Source organism: Oncorhynchus nerka, linkage group LG10 (assembly GCF_034236695.1).
Source record: "Oncorhynchus nerka isolate Pitt River linkage group LG10, Oner_Uvic_2.0, whole genome shotgun sequence".
Taxonomy (NCBI): Eukaryota; Metazoa; Chordata; class Actinopteri; order Salmoniformes; family Salmonidae; genus Oncorhynchus; species Oncorhynchus nerka.
In genome coordinates this window covers 86,979,208-87,003,982 of record NC_088405.1, presented here as the reverse complement: position 1 = coordinate 87,003,982, position 24,775 = coordinate 86,979,208, and the positions used below count along the sequence as shown (strand labels likewise).

Below are 24,775 nucleotides of genomic sequence, written 5' to 3'. Positions count from 1 at the left end.
CTCTCTCTCTCTCTCTCTCTCTCTCTCTCTCTCTCTCTCGCTCTCTCTCTCTCTCTCTCTCTCTCGCTCTCTCTCTCACTCTCACTCTCTCTCTCTCACTCACTCACCAACTCACTCTCTCACTCACTCTCTCTCTGGCTGTCTTCACTCTCTCTCTCGCTCTCTCTTTCTCTCTCTCTCTTTCGCTTCCATTGTACCTTAATCAGCAGATACATCAAAAAGCAGCCAGTACATACACTGTGAATGGCTTTAAGAGCAGGGAAGAAAGACAGCTAATCTTCTGAGCACCGTTGATGTCTATGACAGCCACAGAGAGAGAATAAAGGACAGGGTATTTGCTCCAAAATGTAATATAATGTAACATATTCATACAGTTTTCCTTTCAGAGCCATATAATCATTACCATATATGTATTTTATTTGATTGGGATGATATTTTTCATTTTTCCACTGCAATAATCTGTCTCTGAATTGATCTGCCTTCTTTAATCGTAACAAAGACAAATAGATAACTCTACCTAACCCACTGCTGTGTTTTTAAATTGCCTATTTATCTCAAAGGGAGGCTGTGTGTGTATACTGTGTTTTCTCACTCACACGGAACCTATTAACCAGGAGGCAATACATTACAATATCTTATGTTACTTAATATGACTTGATGAGACAAATACTACTACTCTAATTTCACTCATTATTTCTTAATGTCTTGAACAAGTTACATTTGAAGAGTTGATAAGACATGCTTGTTACAAACATCAGTATAAAACACTAGTACAGATACAGTATAGTACAGTATAGAACCGATACAAGCATGTACAGCTGATTATTGGAATCTTAAATTCAACTGTCTCAACTGAAAAACAATCAATAAGAATAGCAGCCATAAATAAGCTGTTTGTCAATAGCCTAGAGTTGATTGAAGCACCGGTGCGTCAATCTAAGTTACATAACAAAACGATCCCCATCAAAATCTTTCAGTTTAAGATAGAGATACAGTGCCTTGCAAAAGTATTCACCCCCTTGTCATTTTTCCTATTTTGTTGCATTACAAGCTGTAATTTAAATGGATTTTTATTTGGATTTCATGTAACCGACATACACAAAATAGTCCAAATCGGTGAAGTGAAATTTAAGAAATAACTTGATTTAAAATCAAATTTAAATTGAAAAATGGTGCGTGCATATGTATTCACCCACTTTGCTATGAAACCTCTAAATAAGACCTGGTGCAACAAATTACCTTCAGAAGTCACATAATTAATGAAATAAAGTCCACCTGTGTGCAATCTAAGTGTCACATAATCTCAGCATATATACATACACCCCCAGAGTCTGCAGCACCACTAAGCAAGGGGCACCACCAAGCAAACGGCACCATGAAGACCAAGGAGGTCTCCAAACAGGTCAGGGACAAAGTTGTGGAGAAGTACAGATCAGGGTTGGGTTGTAAAAAATTATCAGAAACTTTGAACATCTCACAGAGCACCATTAAATCCATTATAAAAAAAATGAAAGAATATGGCACCAAAACAAACCTGCCAAGAGAGGGCCGCCCACCAAAACTCACGGACCAGGCAAGGAGGGCATTAATCAGAGAGGCAACAAGGAGGCCGATGATAACCCTGAAGGACCTGCAATGCTCCACAACGGGGATTGGATAATCTGTCCATAGAACCACTTTAAGCCATACACTCCACAGACCTGGGCTTTACGGAAGAGTGGCCAGAACAAAGCCATTTCTTAAACAAAAAAGTAAGCAAATGCGTTTGGTGTTCTCCAAAAGGCATGTGGGAGACTCCCCAAACATATGGAGAAGGTACTCTGCTCAGATGAGACTAAAATTGAGATTTTTGGACATCAAGGAAAACACTATGTCTGGCACAAACCCAACCCCTCTCATCAGCCTGTGAATACCATCCCCACAGTGAAGCATGGTGGTGGCAGCATCATGCTATGGGGATGATTTTCATCGTCAGGGACTGGGAAACTGGTCAGAATTGAAGGAATGATGGATGGCGCTAAACACAGGGAAATTCTTGAGGGAAACCTGTTTCAGTCTTGCAGAGATTTGAGCCTGGGACAGAGGTTCACCTTCCAGCAGGACAATGACCCTAAGCATTCTGCTAAAGCAACACTCAAGTGGTTTAAGGGGAAACATTTAAACGTCTTGTAATGGCCTAGTCAAAGCCCAGACCTCAATCCAATTGAGAATCTGTGGTATGACTTACAGATTGCTGTACACCAGCGGAACCCATCCAACTTGAAGGAGATGGAGCAGTTTTGCCTTGAAAAATGGTCAAAAATCCCAGTGGCTAGATGTGCCAAGCTTATAGAGACATACCCAAAGAGACTTGCAGCTGTAATTGCTGCAAAAGGTGGCTCTACAAAGTATTGACTTTGGGGGGGTGAATAGTTATGCAAGCTCAAGTTTTCCATTTTGTTTGTCTTATTTCTTGTTTGGTTTCACAATACAAAATATTTTGCATTTTCAGAGTGGTAGGCATTAAATGATACAAACCCCCTGAAAATCTATTTTAATTCCAGGTTGTAAAGGCAACAAAATAGGAAAAATGCAGAGAGGGTGAATACTTTCGCAAGTCACTGTATTGCGTCTCAATCCACCGCATCTGGCAGTGTAGCACTTCCGCATCTGCAGTGAAAGGTGGCAGAGTTAGAGTGGTGTTTGTCAGACCGTGTCACCGTCTCATCACGAACATCATGGTGTTCTCTGGGACTCGTCTGAAGGTAACCAGTTCCGGATTCAAAAACTAATGGAAGTATGGAGGTAGTTTTGTTCCTACCTTAAAAATAGAGGTTCAATATGTGGGGGAAAAATATATGTATATATTTCCTACGATACCTCAAAACCTTGCTTCTTATGATTAATTGTTTTACTACTGTCCTTTTTGTCATTTACTGTCATTTTTGTGACTTTTATGGGCTTTAGTAGTAAAGGCCCAAATCAATATTTTATCAAATATATATATATATTTTTTTATATACCTAAAAGGGTCCTACAATTCTAAATCAAATTGCTAAATGATCCATAGTATAACCATCTTAAAACAATTCCATATGTCAGTTTATGCATCAAGGTCAACCTCATTCCCCTACTCCTCTCTCTGCCATATGATGAACAGCCCAAGGTAGGCAACAGCACCACAGGAACCCTGCAGCAAACATAGTACAGGCTGAGACTGGTGCTGAAAAACCCTCTTCCTTACACTCACATAAAGGCTGTATTATGGAGCTCGGAAAGCTCTTTTAATAAATACTAGGCCAAGGGAGACACTGGGCGATGCGCAGAGAGAGGAGAAGGTAAAACAAGGACAACCCAGCTAGACAGTACTCTGCTCTGCTAAGGAGAAGCATGCTTCAGACTGACCAACAAGAGTCTTCCTTTTGAACGCTGTGGCGTACGAGCTGACACACACACAGCACTCTCTCTCACACACATGCATATCCACAGTCACAGCCACACTCAGCCAGAATAGAAGTTGAAATTCCACTGTGAACAGACAGTAACACTCAGCCAGAATAGAAGTTGAAATTCCACTGTGAACAGACAGTAACACTCAGCCAGAATAGAAGTTGAAATTCCACTGTGAACAGACAGTAACACTCAGCCAGAATAGAAGTTGAAATTCCACTGTGAACAGACAGTAACACTCAGCCAGAATAGAAGTTGAAATTCCACTGTGAACAGACAGTAACACTCAGCCAGAATAGAAGTTGAAATTCCACTGTGAACAGACAGTAACACTCAGCCAGAATAGAAGTTGAAATTCCACTGTGAACAGACAGTAACACTCAGCCAGAATAGAAGTTGAAATTCCACTGTGAACAGACAGTAACACTCAGCCAGAATAGAAGTTGAAATTCCACTGTGAACAGACAGTAACACTCAGCCAGAATAGAAGTTGAAATTCCACTGTGAACAGACAGTAACACTCAGCCAGAATAGAAGTTGAAATTCCACTGTGAACAGACAATAACACTCAGCCAGAATAGAAGTTCAAATTCCACTGTGAACAGACAATAACACTCAGCCAGAATAGAAGTTGAAATTCCACTGTGAACAGACAGTAACACTCTGCCAGAATAGAAGTTGAAATTCCACTGTGAACAGACAATAACACTCAGCCAGAATAGAAGTTGAAATTCCACTGTGAACAGACAGTAACACTCAGCCAGAATAGAAGTTGAAATTCCACTGTGAACAGACAGTAACACTCAGCCAGAATAGAAGTTGAAATTCCACTGTGAACAGACGGTAATAAGATAATTCTACCAATCTGGTTTATTATACTGACTTTAGAAAACCAACCAATGTGAGTTGTCAGTGATACTTTTCCTTTGCTTCGACACAAACTCATTCATTGATAGGCGACAGACTTACTCTATCAAAATTGAGATATAGTGTAGTAATTGAATCCAGAGCTACATGTGAAGGGACGTTAGTAAAAGGCAATGTGACGAGGATCTCTCTGTTCCCATCACAATCTCAATGAAAGTGTAGGTCTGCTGTGGTTAGTTACCACTGAGTGTATGTCAACTGGTTTACGTTTGGCATGAAGTAGTAGGGACTCACCGAACACAGTCCTGGCTGGGACGGACTCTCTGTTGAGCCAGAAGGACACCTGGGACAGGATCACCGTCATGATGCAGGGCAGGTACGTCTGGATGACAAAATAACCAATCTTCCTCTTCAGGTGGAAGTGTGTCGTCATGACAACATACTCTCCTGTTTTTCAGGAAGGTGGGACAGAGGGAAACAGAGAGTTGAAAAGCATGAGAAGGGTCTGTGTCATCTGAGTTGGAGAGCCACTTCATAGAGCTCTAGTGCTCCTGTGAATCCTAAATATTTGATCTGATATACTCCAAAAATGTGTGAGTGCAGTTCTTCTCTGCGTCAACGTACACCCCTTCCAAAACAGAAATAAAAGCCAATTAGAAAGAAAAGATATGGAAACTAATACATCCAATCAGTCTATGTAGTGTGCTGGTTTTGTGCACTCCATAATCTTCAGCTGTCGTGTAAGACCATTAAACCATACCGAACAGGAAGTCTGTCTATGTGTGCTTTGTAGAGGTTGGTCATGTTATGGACATGGAGTAGTTTTATTGCCAGACATTTATTACTATTGTTTAGGCCTCATTTATCAACTAATTCAATAATGTGGCATGGAGTTAGTTGATAATAACCCAATTCATCAATGCATTTAGAGCAATACCATATTGAATGCTCTGCGACAGCACTGGGAATGACTTATGTCAGAGTTACCCAACTGGCGGCCACGGGTGGATTTATTTGAAATATGTTGCCAAGTATTCCCACACAGAGAGAAACGTGATTGTATACAAATGTTTGCAAGGTTTGAAATGATTATGTTTTAGTCAAATATTAGATTTGTTTGGGCTTCTTGCAGTCAACTTGCATACAAATGATTTGAAATCATGTTTCTGGCCCCCGACCATCGGCTGAAGAAAACATTGACCAGCACTTACAGTTGAGTTGATGATCCCTGACCTAGGTAGTAATACATTGGCTCTTTATGTTTGACAGAGATTTAAACAAAGGAATCATTCAATGGTCATGCAACATTAATTACATTGGTTTTGGTAAATCAATGGTTCCTCAGAATTAGCATATATAATTGAATGAGATAGGTATTGACACTATCAAACACAGACCAATACAGAAACACTCAAATCTACCTTTCGGCCTGCAGTTAAATGCATTGTAAAGGAGTCACCGATTTTACTTTGTCACAACCTTTGCCAGTATCAATGTACCAAAAAGAAGGTAAAGGATGTGATGCCCACAAGGGAAATGACAAATCTGGGACATGTTCTCAGAGTAAACCTACAAACACAGAGCAGTGGAAGTGAGAGAACAGAGAGGGAAGTTTAGTGTAGGTACCCACCACATGACCAAAGGTATGTGGACACCTGCTTGTCGAACATCTCATTCCAAAATCATGGGTATTAATATGGAGTTGGTCGCTCATTCGCTGCTATAACAGCCACCACTCTTCTGGGAAGGCTTTGGGGCGGCAGGGTAGCCTTGTGGTTAGAGCGTTGGACTAGTAACCGAAAGGTTGCAAGTTCGAATCCCCGATTGTTCTGCCCCTGAACAGGCAGTTAACCCATTGTTCCTAGGCCGTCATTGAAAATAAGAATTTGTTCTTAACTGACTAGCCTAGTAAAATAAAGGTTAAAAAAAAGGCTTTCAACTAGATGTTGGAGCATTGATGCAAGGACTTGCTTCCGTTCAGCCATAAGAGCATTAGTGATGTCCGGCACTGATGTTGGGCTATTAGGCCTGGCTCACAGTCAGTGTTCCAATTCATCCCAAACGTGTTCCATGGGGTTGACATCAGAGCTCTGAGCAGGCCAGTCAAGTTCTTCCACAACGATCTCATCAAACCCTTTCTGTATGGACCTTGCTTTGTCTCTCTCTGCCTCTGTCCATCTCTCTCTGTCCCACTTGCTTCCATCTCCCTCCCTCCCTCCAATGTCTGCGAGCTTTACACCACTCCAGCCGACACTTAGCATCGCGCATGGTGATCTTAGGCTTGTGTGGGGCTACTCGGACATGGAAATCCATATTATGAAGCTCCCGACGAACAGTTCTTGTGCTGACGTTGCTTCCAAAGGCAGTTCGGAACTCGGTAGTGAGTGTTGCAACCGAGGACAGACTATGTTTACACACTACATGCTTCAGCACTCGGCAGTCCCGCTCTGTGAGCTTGTGTGGCCTACCACTTCACGGCTGAGCCGTTGTTGCTCCTAGATATTTCCACCTCATAAAAACAGCACTTACAGTTGACTGGGGCAGCTCTAGCAGGGCAGTAATTTAACGAACTGACTTGTTGAAAAGGTGACATCCGATGACGGAGCAACATTGAAAGTCACTGAGCTCTTCATTAAGGCCACTCTACTGCCAATGTTTGTCTATGGAGATTGCATGGTGGTGTGCTCGATTTTATACACCTGTCAAAAATGGGTGTGGTTGAAATAGACGAATCCACAAAATTGAAGGGTTGTCCACATACTTTTGTAAATATAGTGTACTTTACAAGGGAAACAGACCTGTGCTGGACTGGACAACCCCAGAATCCACGCTTTGTCCCATCAGATCATACTGGTTGAGCCGAGAGCCATCTTCAGCCACCACAACAGACTGGGCTGCCCCTCTCGTCCACACGTACACAACCTCAGCCCTGGTGTAAGCATCTGTCAGGAAGAAGAGAGAGCAGTGGTGTGTATTCATGGATGCCAAGGAGAGGCAGGCTTCCCCCCCAAAATGACCAAGAAATAAACATAAAATAATTAATATTTTGTTTGTGTTTAATAATTTTCCTTCAATTCGCAAGTGGCTGAATGTATCTCACCGGAGAAAAGCATCTGAGTGAGTGAAACAGCGCCCCTCGGTCTCTGTATGTGTAGGCCATCTATTTGATGCTGTCTGAGTATGACATTGTTGCCGCCCGTAGCATTGAATGCAAAATACAAAATAATAGCCAATCAGCGTTGCGCTTAACTGTGGGACAGTTGGGATTTGGGATCACTCCAATCACATGACATCGAGAGCAATACGTCATTGACAGAAACATCTCGTTGTGTTGTTGTCCTCCGGTGGCTAGCAGGTTAAAATGGTCCCTTTCCTAAATTAGCCGTGTATGGAGATGGGGATTTGGACTTGTGGTTTTACTTCATTCTCCGTACTGGCCAATGATTATAACGACCATTCTGATCCAACCATTCATTCATATATTGTGCCTCTGGCCTGAGAGGATGGAAGTTCAAAATGTAGCTAGATGTAAAAGGCTAATGTTAACTAGCTAACGTTGCCCATATAAGGAAGTTAGGCTAGCGAACAAGCATTTTAACCAAGTAGCCTAGGACAACAAAAACTAAAAATGTGCCAAATATGACAGTCATAGACCGTAGGGGGAGTCAACATGGTTTTTCTACTTGCACGCACACACACACACACACACACACACACACACACACACACACACACACACACACACACACACACACACACACACACACACATACACCGTTGATTATAGACAAAATAGTTTTTGGTGCCTTTTAGTTGTCACTGTATTAGACTAATCAGAGGTGATTCAATGATGACGTTGAAATGGTGCTGGATTAGTTGAGGTAGATCCTGTTTCCTTTGCGACTTGCAGTAAAACTCTGTGGTTCTAAATCAATAGTTGTTTAGTAGTCAGAAAATGTGGGGTACATTAACTTGCCATGCTGTAGTTCATGTAACTGTAACATGCAATATGCTTTGTGGACTTCACCAGACAGAGGTTGCTCTCCGGTTTAGTGATGAAACAAAGGTGTGGTTGAATTTATTCTGCCACTGTGTTCTTACTGTCTCTGCCTTAGGCCTATCTATATATCACAGTGGCAAGGCATATGAACTAACAGGTTGTAGAGAAAACAACACAATTATCACAACACATAGGTTGTAAAATGGCTTTTGTTCTGTGTTCCCCAGTGATTATACCCACGCACCGCTACTGAGAGAGAGGGAAAGAGAAACAAACAACATCTCAATCTGACTGACCTTTAAACAACCAAGTCAGATTTCTTCCCACCTGGTGACCCAGCCAACACGTAAAGTGTTGCTTCAGCACTGTTGAGGATTTGTACTGCAGAGGAGCCTCATCAATGAAATATTCAGCAAGCCCGTTTAAAGTTGAGAGTTGGTCTTTATTCAAGGTGTGTTATTCTGAACAAACTGACTCATTATCGTTGGGCTCCTCCTCTCGCTCTCTCTCTCTCTCTCTCTCTCTCTCTCTCTCTCTCTATTCAAAGGGGCTTTATTTGCATGAGAAACATCTGTTTACATTACCAAAGGTAGTGAAATAAACAATAAACAAAAGTGAGGAGACATAAAACATCAACAAAAAACTATTTCTCTCTCTCGACTTCTCGAGGATAATTTGGGGTCAGAAGACCTGGCAGCAATGACCAGCTGGCACAATGGAACTGGAAGTATGACAGGGAGTACTGCCTCCGATAAACAGAGGTCTACAGTATGCTGGTGGGTCTTGGTGGGGCCTGGCGGGCCTGGGAGGCCAGGTCCTGCCTGAAAATAGCTGTTACGCCACTGTCAACTCCTATCAGGTACGAGTACTGGGCTTCCTGTTGGAAGGGAAAGACAAAGAGAGCGGGGGGAAAACAGCGAATCACTCACAGCTGCCGAACTTCAGTGGGCAAGCATGGGCATCCATGGGGAAGTCCTCCAGGTGCATGGGACACTCTGCCCTTACGGTCAGTCTGGAGGGAGGAGGAGGGAGGGAGGGAGGGAGAGAAAGAGAAAGAGAAAGAGAAAGAGAAAGAGAAAGAGAGCAAGAGAGACACACAGAGAGAGAAAGATAGACAGACAGAGACAGAGATGAGAGACAGAGAAAGAGGAATAGAAAGCAAAAAAAGAGAAAGAGAGAGAGCGAGAGAGACACACAGAGAGAGAAAGATAGACAGAGAGAGAGAGAGAGACAGACAGAGACAGAGATGAGAGACAGAGAAAGAGAAAGCGAAAAAGAGAAAGAGAGAGCGAGAGCGAGAGAGACACACAGAGAGAGAAAGATAGACAGAGAGAGAGAGAGACAGACAGAGACAGAGATGAGAGACAGAGAAAGAGAAAGCGAAAAAGAGAGCGAGAGCGAGAGAGACACAGAGAGAGAAAGATAGACAGAGAGAGAGACAGAGAGAGAGAGACAGACAGAGAGAGAAAGATAGACAGAGAGAGAGACAGAGAGAGAGAGAGACAGACAGAGAGAGAAAGATAGACAGAGAGAGAGACAGAGAGAGAGAGAGACAGACAGAGACAGAGACAGAGATGAGAGAGAGAGAGACAGACAGAGAGAGAAAGATAGACAGAGAGAGAGACAGAGAGAGAGAGAGACAGACAGAGACAGAGACAGAGATGAGAGAGAGAGAGACAGACAGAGAGAGAAAGATAGACAGAGAGAGAGACAGAGAGAGAGAGAGATAGACAGAGAGAGAGACAGAGAGCGAGAGAGACACACAGAGAGAGAAAGATAGACAGAGAGAGAGACAGAGAGAGAGAGAGACACACAGAGAGAGAAAGATAGACAGAGAGAGAGACAGAGAGAGAGAGAGAGACAGACAGAGACAGAGACAGAGATGAGAGCGAGATAAGATACAACAAAAGCCTTTTGCAAATCTAATTGAAGGAATGGAGGGACACTGCTGCAAAGCTCTGAGCAGCAGCCTTTTCCTGACAGCACAGTGAAAAGGGGAATGTCAAACGAACCATGACATGTCACCCATTCGTCATCTCTACGACATAAATATTAACTCACACTGTGTCCTTATCTGCTAATAAATATGTTAAAGAATGTTTTATGGCCACCCTCTGTGACCCACACGTTAGCTCCATTCTGTGGGCCATGGAAATTCACATCTGGGACCATTATTTATGATGATTCAGCTGAAATGAAAACTCCCAGCGAGCCTGGACTCTACCACTCTAGTCTACACTACTCGCTCCACTATGGTTCTTGGTGCTCGCCACTGCCACTCCCTTTTAAGGATAAATCATTTGCTGGATACCAACAGTATTTTCTAGAGCATAAGTTACCAAAACATTATAATGTACTGGAATCACGATCATCGTGAGACTGATAGATGTACGCTTATTATCTGTAGAGAAAACCACGTTCTGCTTCCCAGTGAGGATTTCCACGTTCAGTGTTAAAAATACCTCTTCCTAAATCGAATATGAAGAAAGCAGACTATATCCCAGTTGGGAAAATGGTTTCTCTCACCTCATAGTATAGAGCAGAGTTCCCTCCTCTGTGATTCGTAGGAGTTTGTTGGGCATAGTCATGTTGTGTGCCACAGACTTCTTGCCATTGTGAAAGAATGTGTCAGGGGTCCAGATTTTACTGGCCATCAGGTTGTTCAAACGGAGAACCGCCATTGGCCCTTTAAATTTTAGCCGCTCGTCCTTCCAGCTTTGACGGAAGAACACATCAATGGTGTATTCCTGTAAGAGAGAATGCAAGATCAGCACCTGGAAGAGGTAGGTTGTCCTGCCCTAATCGTCCTATATCTGCCAGACATGTTACAGACCACATGCTGCTGAGTAATGCACACGCCCACTTTTCACCACTTTGTTTCTCTCTCACGTCACTCAGGCTTCCATGTAGCAGCATTGGTCTATTTGTCCTGCTGGTGACTGTCTTGTCTTGTCAAGGAAGAGGCTTCAACAAAGGTAGGTCTATCTAACTGGTGGAGTGGCTTCCGTCTCTGTCTTCCAGCTTGTCCTCATGAATGTGTCCTCCATAAACATGAGGAAGAAGCACAGTGCTCTAGATTTTAGCGCACCAAAAAATACAAACACTGGCATGATATATCACTCTAACATGCACTAATAACTATGGCTAAGAATGTCATTGTTTCAGAATGCCTGACACAGTTAGCTAGCCAGTGAAATTAAAAGGTGCTTCTCAGTTTTCTCCCGACCGTGAGTTAATTAGTTTGAACGGTAACAGAGCAGTGAGTTAATTAGTGTGAACGGTAACAGATCAATGAGGTAATTACTTTGAACGGTAACAGATCCGTGAGGTAATTAGTGTGAATGGTAACAGATCTGTGAGGTAATTAGTGTGTACGGTAACAGAGCTGCAAGGTAATGGAAGTGGATTGGGAAAGGGAAGTGGTAGCTTCTGTAGCTGTTTCTTCTGACCAGACCATTCCGTTACTTACTCTAAGGTAGCGCAGGCCCATATGTTAGAGCATGAACAGTAATTAACTCATATTACATCAAATATAAATGGTTCAACTGCATAAATATTGAACCTTCATTGAGACCAGAGGCAGAGAGAGAGAGAGTGAGAGATTCACACAGAGAGGGAAAGAGAGAGAGACAGAGAGAGAGAGCGAGAGAGACAGAGACAGAGAGAAACATACAGAGAGAGACATAGAGTGAGAGAGAGACAGAGAGACAGAGAGAGAGAGAGAGAGAGAGAGAGAGAGAGAGAGAGAGAGAGAGAGAGAGAGAGAGAGAGAGAGAGAGAGAGAGACAGAGAGAGAGAGAGATCCGGAGAGAGAGAGAGAGAGAGATACAGAGAGAGAGAGAGAGAGAGAGAGAGAGAGAGGTGAGGCAGAGAGAGAGACAGAGAGAGATACAGAAAGAGATACAAAGAGAGATACAGAGAGAGAGAGAGAGAGAGATACAGAGAGAGAGATACAGAGAGAGAGATACAGAGAGAGAGATACAGAGAGAGAGGGAGATACAGAGAGATCCAGAGAGAGATACAGAGAGAGAGATACAGAGAGAGAGATACAGAGAGATACAGAGAGAGAGATACAGAGGAGAGAGATACAGAGAGAGAGATACAGAGAGAAAGAGAGATACAAAGAGAAAGAGATACAGAGAGAGATACAGAGAGAGAGAGATACAGAGAGAAAGAGAGATACAGAGAGAGAGAGATACAGAGAGAGAGATACAGAGAGACAGAGAGAAACATACAGAGAGAGACATAGAGTGAGAGAGAGACAGAGAGACAGAGAGAGAGAGAGAGATCCGGAGAGAGAGAGAGAGAGATCCGGAGAGAGAGAGAGAGAGAGAGAGAGAGAGAGAGAGAGAGAGAGAGAGAGAGAGAGAGAGAGATCCGAGAGAGAGAGAGAGAGAGATAGAGAGAGAGAGAGAGAGAGAGAGAGAGTGAGGCAGAGAGAGAGAGACAGAGAGAGATACAGAAAGAGATACAAAGAGAGATACAGAGAGAGAGAGAGAGAGAGATACAGAGAGAGAGATACAGAGAGAGAGAGATACAGAGAGAGAGAGATACAGAGAGAGAGGGAGATACAGAGAGATCCAGAGAGAGATACAGAGAGAGAGATACAGAGAGAGAGATACAGAGAGATACAGAGAGAGAGATACAGAGGGAGAGAGATACAGAGAGAGAGATACAGAGAGAAAGAGAGATACAAAGAGAAAGAGAGATACAGAGAGAGAGATACAGAGAGAGAGAGATACAGAGAGAAAGAGAGATACAGAGAGAGAGAGATACAGAGAGAGAGAGATACAGAGAGAGAGAGAGATACAGAGAGAGATATACAGAGAGAGAGAGAGAGAGATACAGAGAGAGAGAGATACAGAGAGATACAGAGAGAGAGATACAGAGAGAGAGATACAGAGAGAGAGATACAGAGAGAGAGAGATACAGAGAGAGAGATACAGAGAGAGAGAGATACACACAGAGAGATACAGAGAGAGAGAGATACAGAGAGAGAGAGATACAGAGAGATACAGATACAGAGAGAGAGAGATACAGAGAGAGAGATACAGAGAGAGAGAGATACAGAGAGAGAGTGATACACAGAGAGAGATATACAGAGAGATACAGATAGAGAGAGATACAGAGAGAGAGAGATACAGAGAGAGAGATACAGAGAGAGAGAGATACAGAGAGATACAGATACAGAGAGAGAGAGATACAGAGAGAGAGATACAGAGAGAGAGAGATACAGAGAGAGAGTGATACACAGAGAGAGATATACAGAGAGATACAGATACAGAGAGATACAGAGAGAGAGAGATACAGAGAGATCCACAGTGGTTAAAGAAGACGTCTCAACCAAGAAATCACGAACAAATCAATCTCACATTAGCCATTGCCATTCAACAAAGAGGACCTATTGAATATTCTACATTATTTTTCACATGGTAGGTACGCTCACTTATGCTAAATGAAATTACTTTTGTCTAATTTGAGGAAGACTAGCCTAATCATTCCTCTGTCAATTGATATCTCAGTGTGATTATGATATCCATCCAATCACATTATCCAGTCATGATAGACATAGGAAGGGTAATGTCTCTAGCCATGACAACAGCATCTGCTCTCTGTGTTGGCATCCCAAATGGAACCCTATTTCCTATATAGTGCACTTCTTTTGACCAGCACCAAGAGGGTGCCATTAAAATTAGTCAAAAGTAGTGCACTAAGTAGGGAATAGGGTTCCATTTGGAACACGGACTGGGGCTTTGCAATCTAGTCCCAAGCACCTGCTAATACACTGTACATCATGGCCACTTCTAAAGACCAAGGCTACACAAGATCCAGAGTTGTTATACCCACATCAATACCAAGCCTCTCCGCTTGGGTCATGCCATGCAATACAAACTGACATACACGTGTACTTTCATTTAAGACTACAAGCGGCATTTATCTAGGAAATGACTGAGCCAATTGGTCTAATAACATTTCCTTGCTTGTGACATTTCATTTATGTCCAAAAACTAATGTGGGGCTGATCAAATCAATAAACACTTTACCTTTGAAACCACATGAAAATAGGTTAAGGGGAGAACAAGGACACAGAACTGGTGACATTTCAGAGAGGGGAATAACAGAGAGGAAAGACAGGCATACCATGTCATGGTCCGAGACGGGCCCAATACTCGTCACGAAAATGTCAGTCTTGACTTCAGTTACACGCTCTGTTGAACCAAGAAATTAGGAGAGTGAGTGGCGATCAGGGCTCCTCGTTAGCTCTAACTGGCTCGTAATCCTGGGGAGCATTTCTAGCCCATTGATCGTTTCATTCCCCAATTCTCACAGAGCCCCCTTCCAAAATGACACCTTACAATCCCGATTTTCACGTCAATAACCATTTCTGCAGTTCTCCGTTTCAGTGGCAGGACCTTTACCCGGGGACTGACTCAATCTTTCCATGAATTTTCAAATCTCTTGGCTGAGATCAAATTCCACCTGGTCTTTATGTGGCTGATGTATTTACAGTAACTTTGTCTGCTGTATAGAGTTATGTTTCTTCAAGTGAATAATGGAAAGATGATTTACATCAGGAATGGTGTCAATCATAATGTTTCATTTCTCTCCATTTGCCACTGAAAATATACTAATCCCCTGCCTGTTTGACCTTCCACTCCTCTTCACGTTCCAGTAGGCCTACATATCTCTCCAAAACTCTGTACAGCTGAGTCGGATATAAATCAGTATACGCAATAACTGTGTGGCACACAGTGCACTTCCATGAAAAGTGACAAAACTACCCAAGGTTCTCCATGAGAGTATCCTACACCATACACTATTCCTCAAAAGAACGAGGGGAGTTATTTACCGGGGAGCTGTCATTTAAGTTTGCTTTAGTTTTCAAAAGATACTAGTTCTTGATATCATGCTTCTAAGGAAACAAGCTAACAGTAAATCACCCTCCTGTAGATTCCTCTGATACGAGTGCAAAGGCAGAGAAAACAAGATATGAGCATGCTTGTGACGATACGCAAACACATTGCAGATTTATTTTTCATGAAGTAGGACAAAGGACTCCAGTCTGTAGTCAATACGCACGACTGTAAGTCACTTTGGATAAAACTGTCAGCTAAATGGTATATATATTATATTATATAAGATTATAGTATATTATATTATATTACTTTAAATCCTGTTTTGATGTGCTCTTGACTGCTATCCTCCAAGTAATGGTTTTGGCCAACCATCAATATTAAACCAACAGAATGCTGCAACCTGGTGCCAACAATTCCAAATAACACAACAAATGATTCAGGAAATGACTAGCTGGAAAATACTTGACAGCATCATGCAATAAACATGTTATTGACTAAATCAAAGACACTCATCACCACCCATCTATCTCCCATCACCTCTATTTCCCTAAACTTCAGAATGATATGAGTTGGTGAGAAACCATTGTACAGTACTGTACCTCCCAACCCTGGTCTGAGACGATTGTCGTAGCCATCTAGAAGACTGTCTAGGATCCGGGTGAACACTGTTGTGTTGTCTTTCTGCTCGTCCGTCTGGCCATTCTGTCCAGAGCTGACGAAAAGGAAGAGCAATTTTGGAAAGTGAATTCGGTGAATCGATGCAGGAGTGTTGGAGAAACATCCCACCTGAGCAACTTCTCTTGATCCTTTAAAATCTACTTCCTCTGATGATACACAATTGTAATAAAGCCATATGAATGTGAGAAATAGGTTTATTTTATCCACAGGGCATGAAATTGTACACACACACAGGACTCGTAATTAATTATTTATACCTTAATGTGGTCTCTTAACAGCAAAGGACTCATTGAGTGTGCTCTTTGAGCAACATGAAACAAAATAGTTAATTCATACTCAGAACCCCCACAATCAGTTAATTCATACTCAGAACCCCCACAATCAGTTAATTCATACTCAGAACCCTCACAATCAGTTAATTCATACTCAGAACCCCCACAATCAGTTAATTCATACTCAGAACCCCCACAATCAGTTAATTCATACTCAGAACCCTCACAATCAGTTCATTCATACTCAGAACCCTCACAATCAGTTCATTCATACTCAGAACCCTCACAATCAGTTAATTCATACTCAGAACCCTCACAATCAGTTCATTCATACTCAGAACCCCCACAATCAGTTAATTCATACTCAGAACCCCCACAATCAGTTCATTCATACTCAGAACACCACAATCAGTTCATTCATACTCAGAACCCCCACAATCAGTTCATTCATACTCAGAACCCCCACAATCAGTTCATTCATACTCAGAACACCACAATCAGTTCATTCATACTCAGAACCCCCACAATCAGTTCATTCATACTCAGAACACCACAATCAGTTCATTCATACTCAGAACCCCCACAATCAGTTCATTCATACTCAGAACACCACAATCAGTAATTGTGTGAGTGGAGTAAACATAGCCACTCATTAATATCTCAACACAATAATCAACAACAATATAGATTTCATTATGTTGCAAAATATGTATTTTAACAAGTGGAAGTATAGATGGAGAGGGAGATGGTCAGCTTGGGAAGGAGGGGGGGTTATTTTCTCTCTTTCAAAAATAATCACAGGAAAGCCTTTCTCATAGATAATCACAGGACAACTTTTCTCATAAATAATATTTTGCCTCTGAGCAATCACCTTCTCTTTTTACACCCAATCGCGGACCACACTGGTTTGATTGCATGCTAAATAAACAGTCCCCAGTGTTTGGAAACAATCTCTGCTCAGAACGTAGCTTCAAGGAGAAGGGGAGGTCATCAAGATAAGTTAGCATGGACTTGCAAAGGGAAGGGAATGGAATAGAAGGGGAGGGGAGGGGAGGGGAGGGAAGGGAAGGGAAGGGAAGGGAAGGGGAAGGGAAGGGAAGGGAAGGGAAGGGAAGGGAAGGAAGGGAAGGGAAGGGAAGGGAAGGGAAGGGAAGGGAAGGGAAGGGAAGGGAAGGGAAGGGAAGGGAAGGGAAGGGAAGGGGGAATCTGAAATGGCAAGTAGCAGGAGGAGAGAACAAAACAGCTGAGAAGACATGCATGCAGGCGGCCGCAAATGAGAGAGAGAGAGATAGAGAGTGAGAGAGAAGGTGGGGGCGGGGGGTCAGATCACACGGCTTTAAATGTGAGCAGGTAAACGATTCTTCTAAATAAGGACATGCTACTCACATCACTGCAGGAATTATATAGTTAATATGCCATCAAACACACCTTTCATTCCCACATAGGCTATTTGTTAAAAATGCAGCTTCCTGACAAAAATACTATTAGGAAATATAAATAAGACAAATAATGAGACAAGCAATTGGAACAAGCGTCTGATATCAAACAATTCCACAGTTATGAATCTCTATTTTGTGTGAAACTTTAAGAAATGGCCAAATCTTCCATGCCATAGCTCAAGAGCCTAGGCCACCAAAACAAATATCTAATGACCTGCCTGCAGGGTCATGTGAGGTTGAAAAACTCTCATCTGAATAACACACACACATACACACACATGTATGTTCTGCTTGCTTGGCTTGCTGATACAATGAGTGAAAACAACATGCCGAAGCTTTTCCATTTTCCCCAGATACAGTAGATTAGTTCATTATATCCTCCTCACAAAAAACACAACAGGAAACGTGCAAGGATGCCTCTTTTTTAAATTTCACCTTTATTTATCAATTAAAAACAAATGATTTTTTACAATGACGGCTTGGCCAGTGACGACTGGGAATTGCGGTGCAATTATTATTATTATTTTAAAACATTGAAATCACAGGACAGTACAGACATCATAACGCAGAAGGACAGGGACATTATGACAAACACAAACGCCAATACAGAACACTTACAGCAGCAGGAGAGCTGATATCACAACACAGCAGAACAGAAACACATGGCAACGACATAACATTTAGTAAAAACAGTAAGCGAAGCCGAGAGGTAAACGAACAAACAGAGCACACGCAGTACATCATGCTATGCTCACTCCGTCACACTAACACAGACTTACACTTACATACACGCCTTGGAGTTCTTTCAAGTGAGGAATAATTCAAATGCGCTTGACATAGAATATATTTGGGAATGGGAGGTGGGGACAGAGGATGGGAGAGGCAGAAGGAGAGAGAGAAAGGGGGGGTACAGATAAGCAGAGAGCAATGGACTGGATGTTTAGGAGCTGCTGGGGTCACTTCCTCATAAAACATCATACACCCCCCCCCCATCTACAGGTCCTCTGAACAGCAACAGTACTGCCGACTGCTGCATGCCTTTTATTTTATTGAACCTTTATTTAAGTAGGAAAGTTAAATAAATGCTGCTGCCTCCAGCCTGCCTCCCTGCCTTGCTTCCTGCCTCGCTCCCTGCCTCACTCGCTCCCTCCCTGCCTCGCTCCCTCCCTCCCTGCCTCCCCCTCCCTGCCTCCCTCCCTGCCTGCCTCTCTCCCTCCCTCCTTCCCTGCCTACCTCCCTCGCCTCCCTGCCTACCTCCCTGCCCCCTCCCTACCTCTCTGCCTCCCTGCCTCTCTCCTTCCCTGCCTACCTCCCTCGCCTCCCTGCCTACCTCCCTGCCCCCATCTACCTCCCTACCTCTCTACCTCCTTACCTCTCTGCCTCCCTCCCTCCCTGCCTCCCTCCTTCCCTGCCTACCTCCCTTGCCTCGCTGCCTACCTCCCTGCCCCCCTCCCTACCTCTCTGCCTCCATCCCTACCTCTCTGCCTCCATCCTTACCTCTCTGCCTCCCTCCCTCCCTGCCTCCCCTGCCTACCTCCCTCGCCTCCCTCCCTACCTCCCTCCCTACCTCTCTGCCTCCCTCCCTCCCCTGCCTACCTCCCTCGCCTCCCTCCCTACCTCTCTGCCTCTCTCCCTCCCTGCCTATTCTGTTAAAATATCACAACACCAATATAAACATGTGCTAATGATAATTGCATTTGTTCAAAAACCCTCCATGGTTTGTTTTTGAGTTCTAGAGGTCAATACAGTCAATCACAACGCAGTAATTACATTGCAGTTTATGGTGACAGTTGTAAGGTGGAGTAATCAGGGAAGGTGTTTATTGGTTAAATGGGCCATCCTTGAAGCAGTGCGGTTAAGATACATTAAACTGTCTGTTGATTAATAGGGAAAATGTCACAGCTCACAGAAAATAAATCCTTAAATGGCCATTTCATTAGACTGATTAGATGTGGATGCAGCTCAGACAGTTCTACTGAATTATTTAGGCTAGCAGAATAGAAAGAGAAAAAACTTCATTCATTTAATAGTCAAGCATCTTCATGTGATTCCACATGTGCACACAAAGTTAACTAGGTATATGCGTCTTTATTTGCAAATAGTGAATCCTTGATATTTGCATATTTTTAGTTCAATGTCAAACTTCTCAATGTTAATCCTAAAGACTGGATTAGCATTGAGGTGTAAATGCAAATGTCTGTCATTTCCAATGGTGGGATTAGTAGTGTGGTAATCACAAGTCAAAACCTATCATCTCTCATCCCATCTCACTGTGGTACTGAGTGGGTGGTCTGAGCACAGACACCATCTGTATTCCCAAGTCTGACTTTTTATGTTGGAATTCCCTCTACTTCAACTATGTCACTTGAAACACATACATCCTTTGAATAAACGACAGACTGTCTGAGACATGCACTTCTCTACTCTGGTTGAACATTTACTGTTATCCTATTTGGTTGCTTAGCATATCGAAACTGTAACACAGTATTTGCTATTTTGGGCAAATCCGCCCCAGCTCCTCTTATTATCGCAATTACAGTGTGGAGTCTTGAAGTGACGCCCTAATTACTGCCATCACAGAGTCATGCACAACATAAAATATGATCAGTTGGCAAAACATGATCATTACAATCATACCTTATTCTCCAGGATAATCAGGTGTTTGCTCTCAGACTGCCAGTGAGGGATGGATTCCAACATGACATGATTGCAGATCACAAAATATATTCTAATTCCACACTGTTGGGGACTTAAGAGACGAGCGAGCATATTGTCTCCGCAACTAGACCCTAGAACAGAACACAATGATTCTCTTTTCTGGGCCAAATCTAGCTTGACAGTGAACATTTTGTTTGTGTGGTCGAAGCCCACCTTACCTTTTCCCACAAAGCACGTTGGCCACCAGCAAACAGGCCCACACACATAGCAGTATGGCCGTTCCTGTCCGTCCACCCATGGTTGGAGAGTGGTTTGTCACTGAAGAAGGAAGACAACAACTACACATCAGAAAATAAAACAAAAAATAAAATACCACATCAGAAAATAAGCAGTGCCATTGACAAGACTGGCTCAAAAGAGAATCAAACAAGACACAAATCAAGAGGTGAGTTATTGTGAAACCAAGAAGATCAAGGAACATAAGAGGCAGGCACCGTTCTAAGACCAGCCTTTCCCAAGAACTATGTTGTATCTTTCAGTTCATATTAGTATCCAGCTTTTGTACACACAAAAAAACGACTTACATTAAGATATGGTGATGGGTCGAACCTCAAAACACTAAATATTTCACAAAAACAGCCTATATAGGCTATCTTGAACCGTACTTTAACGGAACTGCATCCGTAAGCTCATATGTCACAAATCAAACCAAGCGTTCTCGTCACAAGTCAGATGTCAGTTGACACATAAACACACAGCCGTTAAAGACATCAGATATAATTTAGTGTTTTCAGTTTACTATATATTACACTTAATATAATTACCTGAAAAGAAAGATAGCGAGAGCTCGTCTGAATGAATGTGATACACTGGCTGCGATGTATTGGTTTCTTAAAAAAAAAAGCTACATTCCATGAAGAATCGATTTCGGATGATCCGTCGACATACATTACATTACGCATGCATATTACATAAAGAATCAAACACGTTACCGGTTACATAGTCTTGTATGTCATTTGTTTTCATAGCACTTGTATAGCCTACTTAGTTTATTCATAGCCTGCAATTAAAAGGCGGCTGAAACCGCATATTAAACCAAATCCTCTTAGATTCACGCATTTTCACCTTCGTCCGAAATCATAATGTCAACCCACTTTCAGAGGATGTAAGTGGTAGGATAATGTTATTGCGTTATGAAAATACAATTGTTGGCCAGATGCCCGTTTAACTGAACCATATATATATATATACATACATAAAACGATGTTTCCGACGGCAGCAGCAATTAATTACCCACGCAAAGGTATTGTAATCAATAGCTCCACCTTTATCAAACAAACGACTACAATAACCTGTAAATTAAAGATACATACTGTAGAAGATACGGCGCCTAATTTCTCCAAACTGCACTGGAATATACCGCAAACGAAGCATATTAAACGATGTGCAATATTCTGTTCAAATGTCGTTAGTTGACAAGGATTTGATAAACCAGGGATAATGCAGCTTAATGGGAAGAAAAACATCATATACACCACACTTTCTGTATTATTCCGTGAAATGTGTCCCCAGTATAAACATCTTGAGTTCAGGGAGATATTGGCATTTCTCAATGCTCACCTTAAACATTCGTGTGTGGCGAGTAATTAAGCAACTGAATAATGCTGCATTCGGAGCGCTGTCCAGGGATGAAACAACTTGGACAAAACCATGTCATACCACAGCAGATGCCAGTAAATCGTCTTCATTTTCAATAGCTAACTCCACATCATCCACTCCCCGACAGTTGCAACTCATATGCCATCTATTTGAACTGGATTCTGCCTCTGTTAGGCTGAACACAACTCACTGCCGTTCGAACTGCAAGTCAAATTCCCCGACTCCCTTCTGCATCGAAAAAGACAAGTCAAAGGAAAATTCACTTACAGCGATATGCCAGAGATGTTCGAGGCTGTCGTATTTTCAAACTTTTATTGATATATTTTCTACACGGATTCGATGAGAACAATCCTCCAAGATCTGAGATCTGACCAAATTTAGCTTGAGTCTCGAGAAGCGGCAGCTGACGATGCTGAGTATGCGCAGGATTCGCGCACTGTTCAATGGTGTGGTTGAGTGAAACTCTTCTCAGTCCCCAACAAATTGGCAATCTAACTACAAAATCTACTCTAAATACCGAGACTGCAGCCAAATAAAGCTTTACTTTACCAGGACAATGGTAACATATCACTGGGTAAACCGGATATGAAATAGGCTGTGACTTCAAGCCAGGGCGATTTTATTTTAGAATGGAAGGTGGTACCAACGTCTCATCTAAAGACCAATCCGCCCATTGTTTATATTCAGCATAATGTAACTTCCACTGCTCTAGACTTCATCTCTTTTTCAGTGGCTGCAAAATCAAATCCTCTTCCATTTTCAACCAGCTCCCTTGTCCCCCCGCTCCCCTTTTCTTCCTGATTGATGTTTCATGTTCTCCGATAAAAGCGGCGTTTTACATTTATAGAATTGGTTATATCAACCAGCACGAGATTTCGCTCTGACCAAAACGAAGACTCCCAACCCATTATTAAATTATTATCTCATATCAATGAACACACAATGCAAATAAAAATCACACATTCATACACACGAAGACATTCTTCCCAATGTTAAGAAATGCATATTCCCTCACCCGATATATTTGATGAGACAAGCCTCACTGAAAATGAACTTTAGTCACTCACTGTACCCCAAAAGCCCAGGATTCGCATCGAGATAACAGGACCGCCTGTTTACTGTCAAATATCATGCCGCTATCGCCTGCACTCCACGACTGAGCACAGACAGAGCTGTGCTGTGCTTCTGCAAAAACCGCCTGATGATACCAAGCTTATATTTTTGTAGTCATCTGCGTATTTCAAGTTAAACTACAAACCAGAAGACATTTTAATCATGATGAGATATGTAATAACGGAACATTTATGTAGCCGGTTTATTGACCTCAAAGCAAAATACACACTGATCTTATTGGTTTGTTTGAATACGTTTACAACACGCTATGATGACATCTAGACTACTCGTCCTTCATGTACAAATCATAACTCTGCAATAACTGCAATATTGGCATTGGGTTTAATTTACCAGACTACGGAGACTGTGATTCCTCTCGTCTGAAATGGAACCGGACGTATGTGTTGCTTTACATGTGGTTAATATAGTGCATGTATGAGTTATGGGTATTCAGTAAGGTTTCTGTCGCTCTCGCTCTCTGTCGCTGTCTCTCTTGTGCTCTACACAGATAGTGAGGTTGCCTAGTCTACATGCATCGACCTTAGCCTGATGCTGCAAGTGCATAACTCGTTATTCAAAACTAAACGCCGAATTCTGACCAGACTTAATGTTATTGTAACGTAATGTCTTCGCAGACATGCTTCTTCACTGTCCAATGAACAGTGAGTTCATTTGTTTGTGTGTGCGTGTAGGAACGTGGGAGGGTTAAGATATATATATATATATATATATATGTAACTTACTCTCTTTCTCTCTCTTTCTCTCTCTCTCTCCCACGTTCCTACACGCACACACAAACAAATGAACTCACTGTTCATTGGACAGTGAAGAAGCATGTCTGCGAAGACATTACGTTACAATAACATTAAGTCTGGTCAGAATTCATATAATATATATATATATATATATATATATATAGAGAGAGAGAGAGAGAGAGAGAGAGAGAGAGAGAGAGAGAGAGAGAGGGGGCGAGAGAGAGAGAGAGAGGGCGAGAGAGAGAGAGAGAGAGAGGGAGAGAGAGAGAGAGAGGGGGGGGGGGGGCGAGAGAGACTTCAGTGCAATGTATGGCGAACTGTCATTTCAGCACCATGGGCAGTTCAAAACCGGACCGCTTGTGGCCAATCAAGTCTATTTCCAATGAAAATCACACCCTTCCCAGAGTTCGAACAAAACGACAATGGCCTTTCATCATTTGGATTTGCTCACCTCCTGCATCCTCTCTCCTCTGTCTTCTCTGGCCTGCTTTTGAAAAGTTCAAGGGCAATCGAGGAGAGGCGGCGAGGACAGGGAAAGTGGACGAAAATGCGCTTGCATGAAATGACACTTCTTCTCCAATCGCGCGTCATCGGCCAAATGACGTTTACAGGGTGGAATGCAAAAATTAATGTATAAAGTGAGAAAAACAAATGTAGCTAGATGTACAATACATTTTATAGATAAGAGGATAAATAGCATATCGTTTAAATCGTTTAAATGTTTGCATGCTTTTCTCCTTCGAGAAAACAATAGCTGATTCAAAGGGGGTGCGGCAGATTTCAAAACTTTTTAGTGAAGGACTCACGTAGGATCATAGAGATATATAGATTACTCATATTTATATCTGTGCCATTATAGCGTCTGTGACAGCATGGGCAGTGCCACTGACACAATCTGCATTTTGAAGTAGTACATTTTCTTCTTCAGTATTGGCTGATCCCTCCTGATGTCCGGTTGAACATGACTCCAACAGGTCACTACATTAAAATGGTACAAGCCCTCAATGGCGCTGACCAGCCTTTTGGCCACTAGAGGCCTCTATCATTC

The 24,775-nt window shown here is 42.5% G+C and overlaps 1 protein-coding gene across 2 annotated transcripts in view; it reads right to left on the bottom strand.

The window, feature by feature from the left end:
* gabra1 (gamma-aminobutyric acid type A receptor subunit alpha1) overlaps window positions 1-23,039 on the bottom strand; it is a 34,608-nt gene extending 11,569 nt beyond the window's left edge. The window contains exons 1-8 of one of the 2 annotated variants that reach the window (XM_065023896.1): window positions 22,875-23,039; window positions 20,419-20,518; window positions 15,753-15,865; window positions 14,438-14,505; window positions 10,823-11,043; window positions 9,226-9,308; window positions 7,095-7,238; window positions 4,591-4,743 (exon numbers count right to left, since the gene is read on the bottom strand). In XM_065023896.1, coding sequence (XP_064879968.1) covers window positions 4,591-4,743; window positions 7,095-7,238; window positions 9,226-9,308; window positions 10,823-11,043; window positions 14,438-14,505; window positions 15,753-15,865; window positions 20,419-20,498 — 862 coding nt within the window. In that variant the 5' untranslated portion in view covers window positions 20,499-20,518; window positions 22,875-23,039. Of the gene's footprint in view, window positions 1-4,590; window positions 4,744-7,094; window positions 7,239-9,225; window positions 9,309-10,822; window positions 11,044-14,437; window positions 14,506-15,752; window positions 15,866-20,418; window positions 20,519-22,126; window positions 22,486-22,874 lie in introns of those variants that run through there. The other variant, XM_065023895.1, reaches the window with a different exon arrangement.
* Window positions 23,040-24,775: the final 1,736 nt, after the last annotated feature.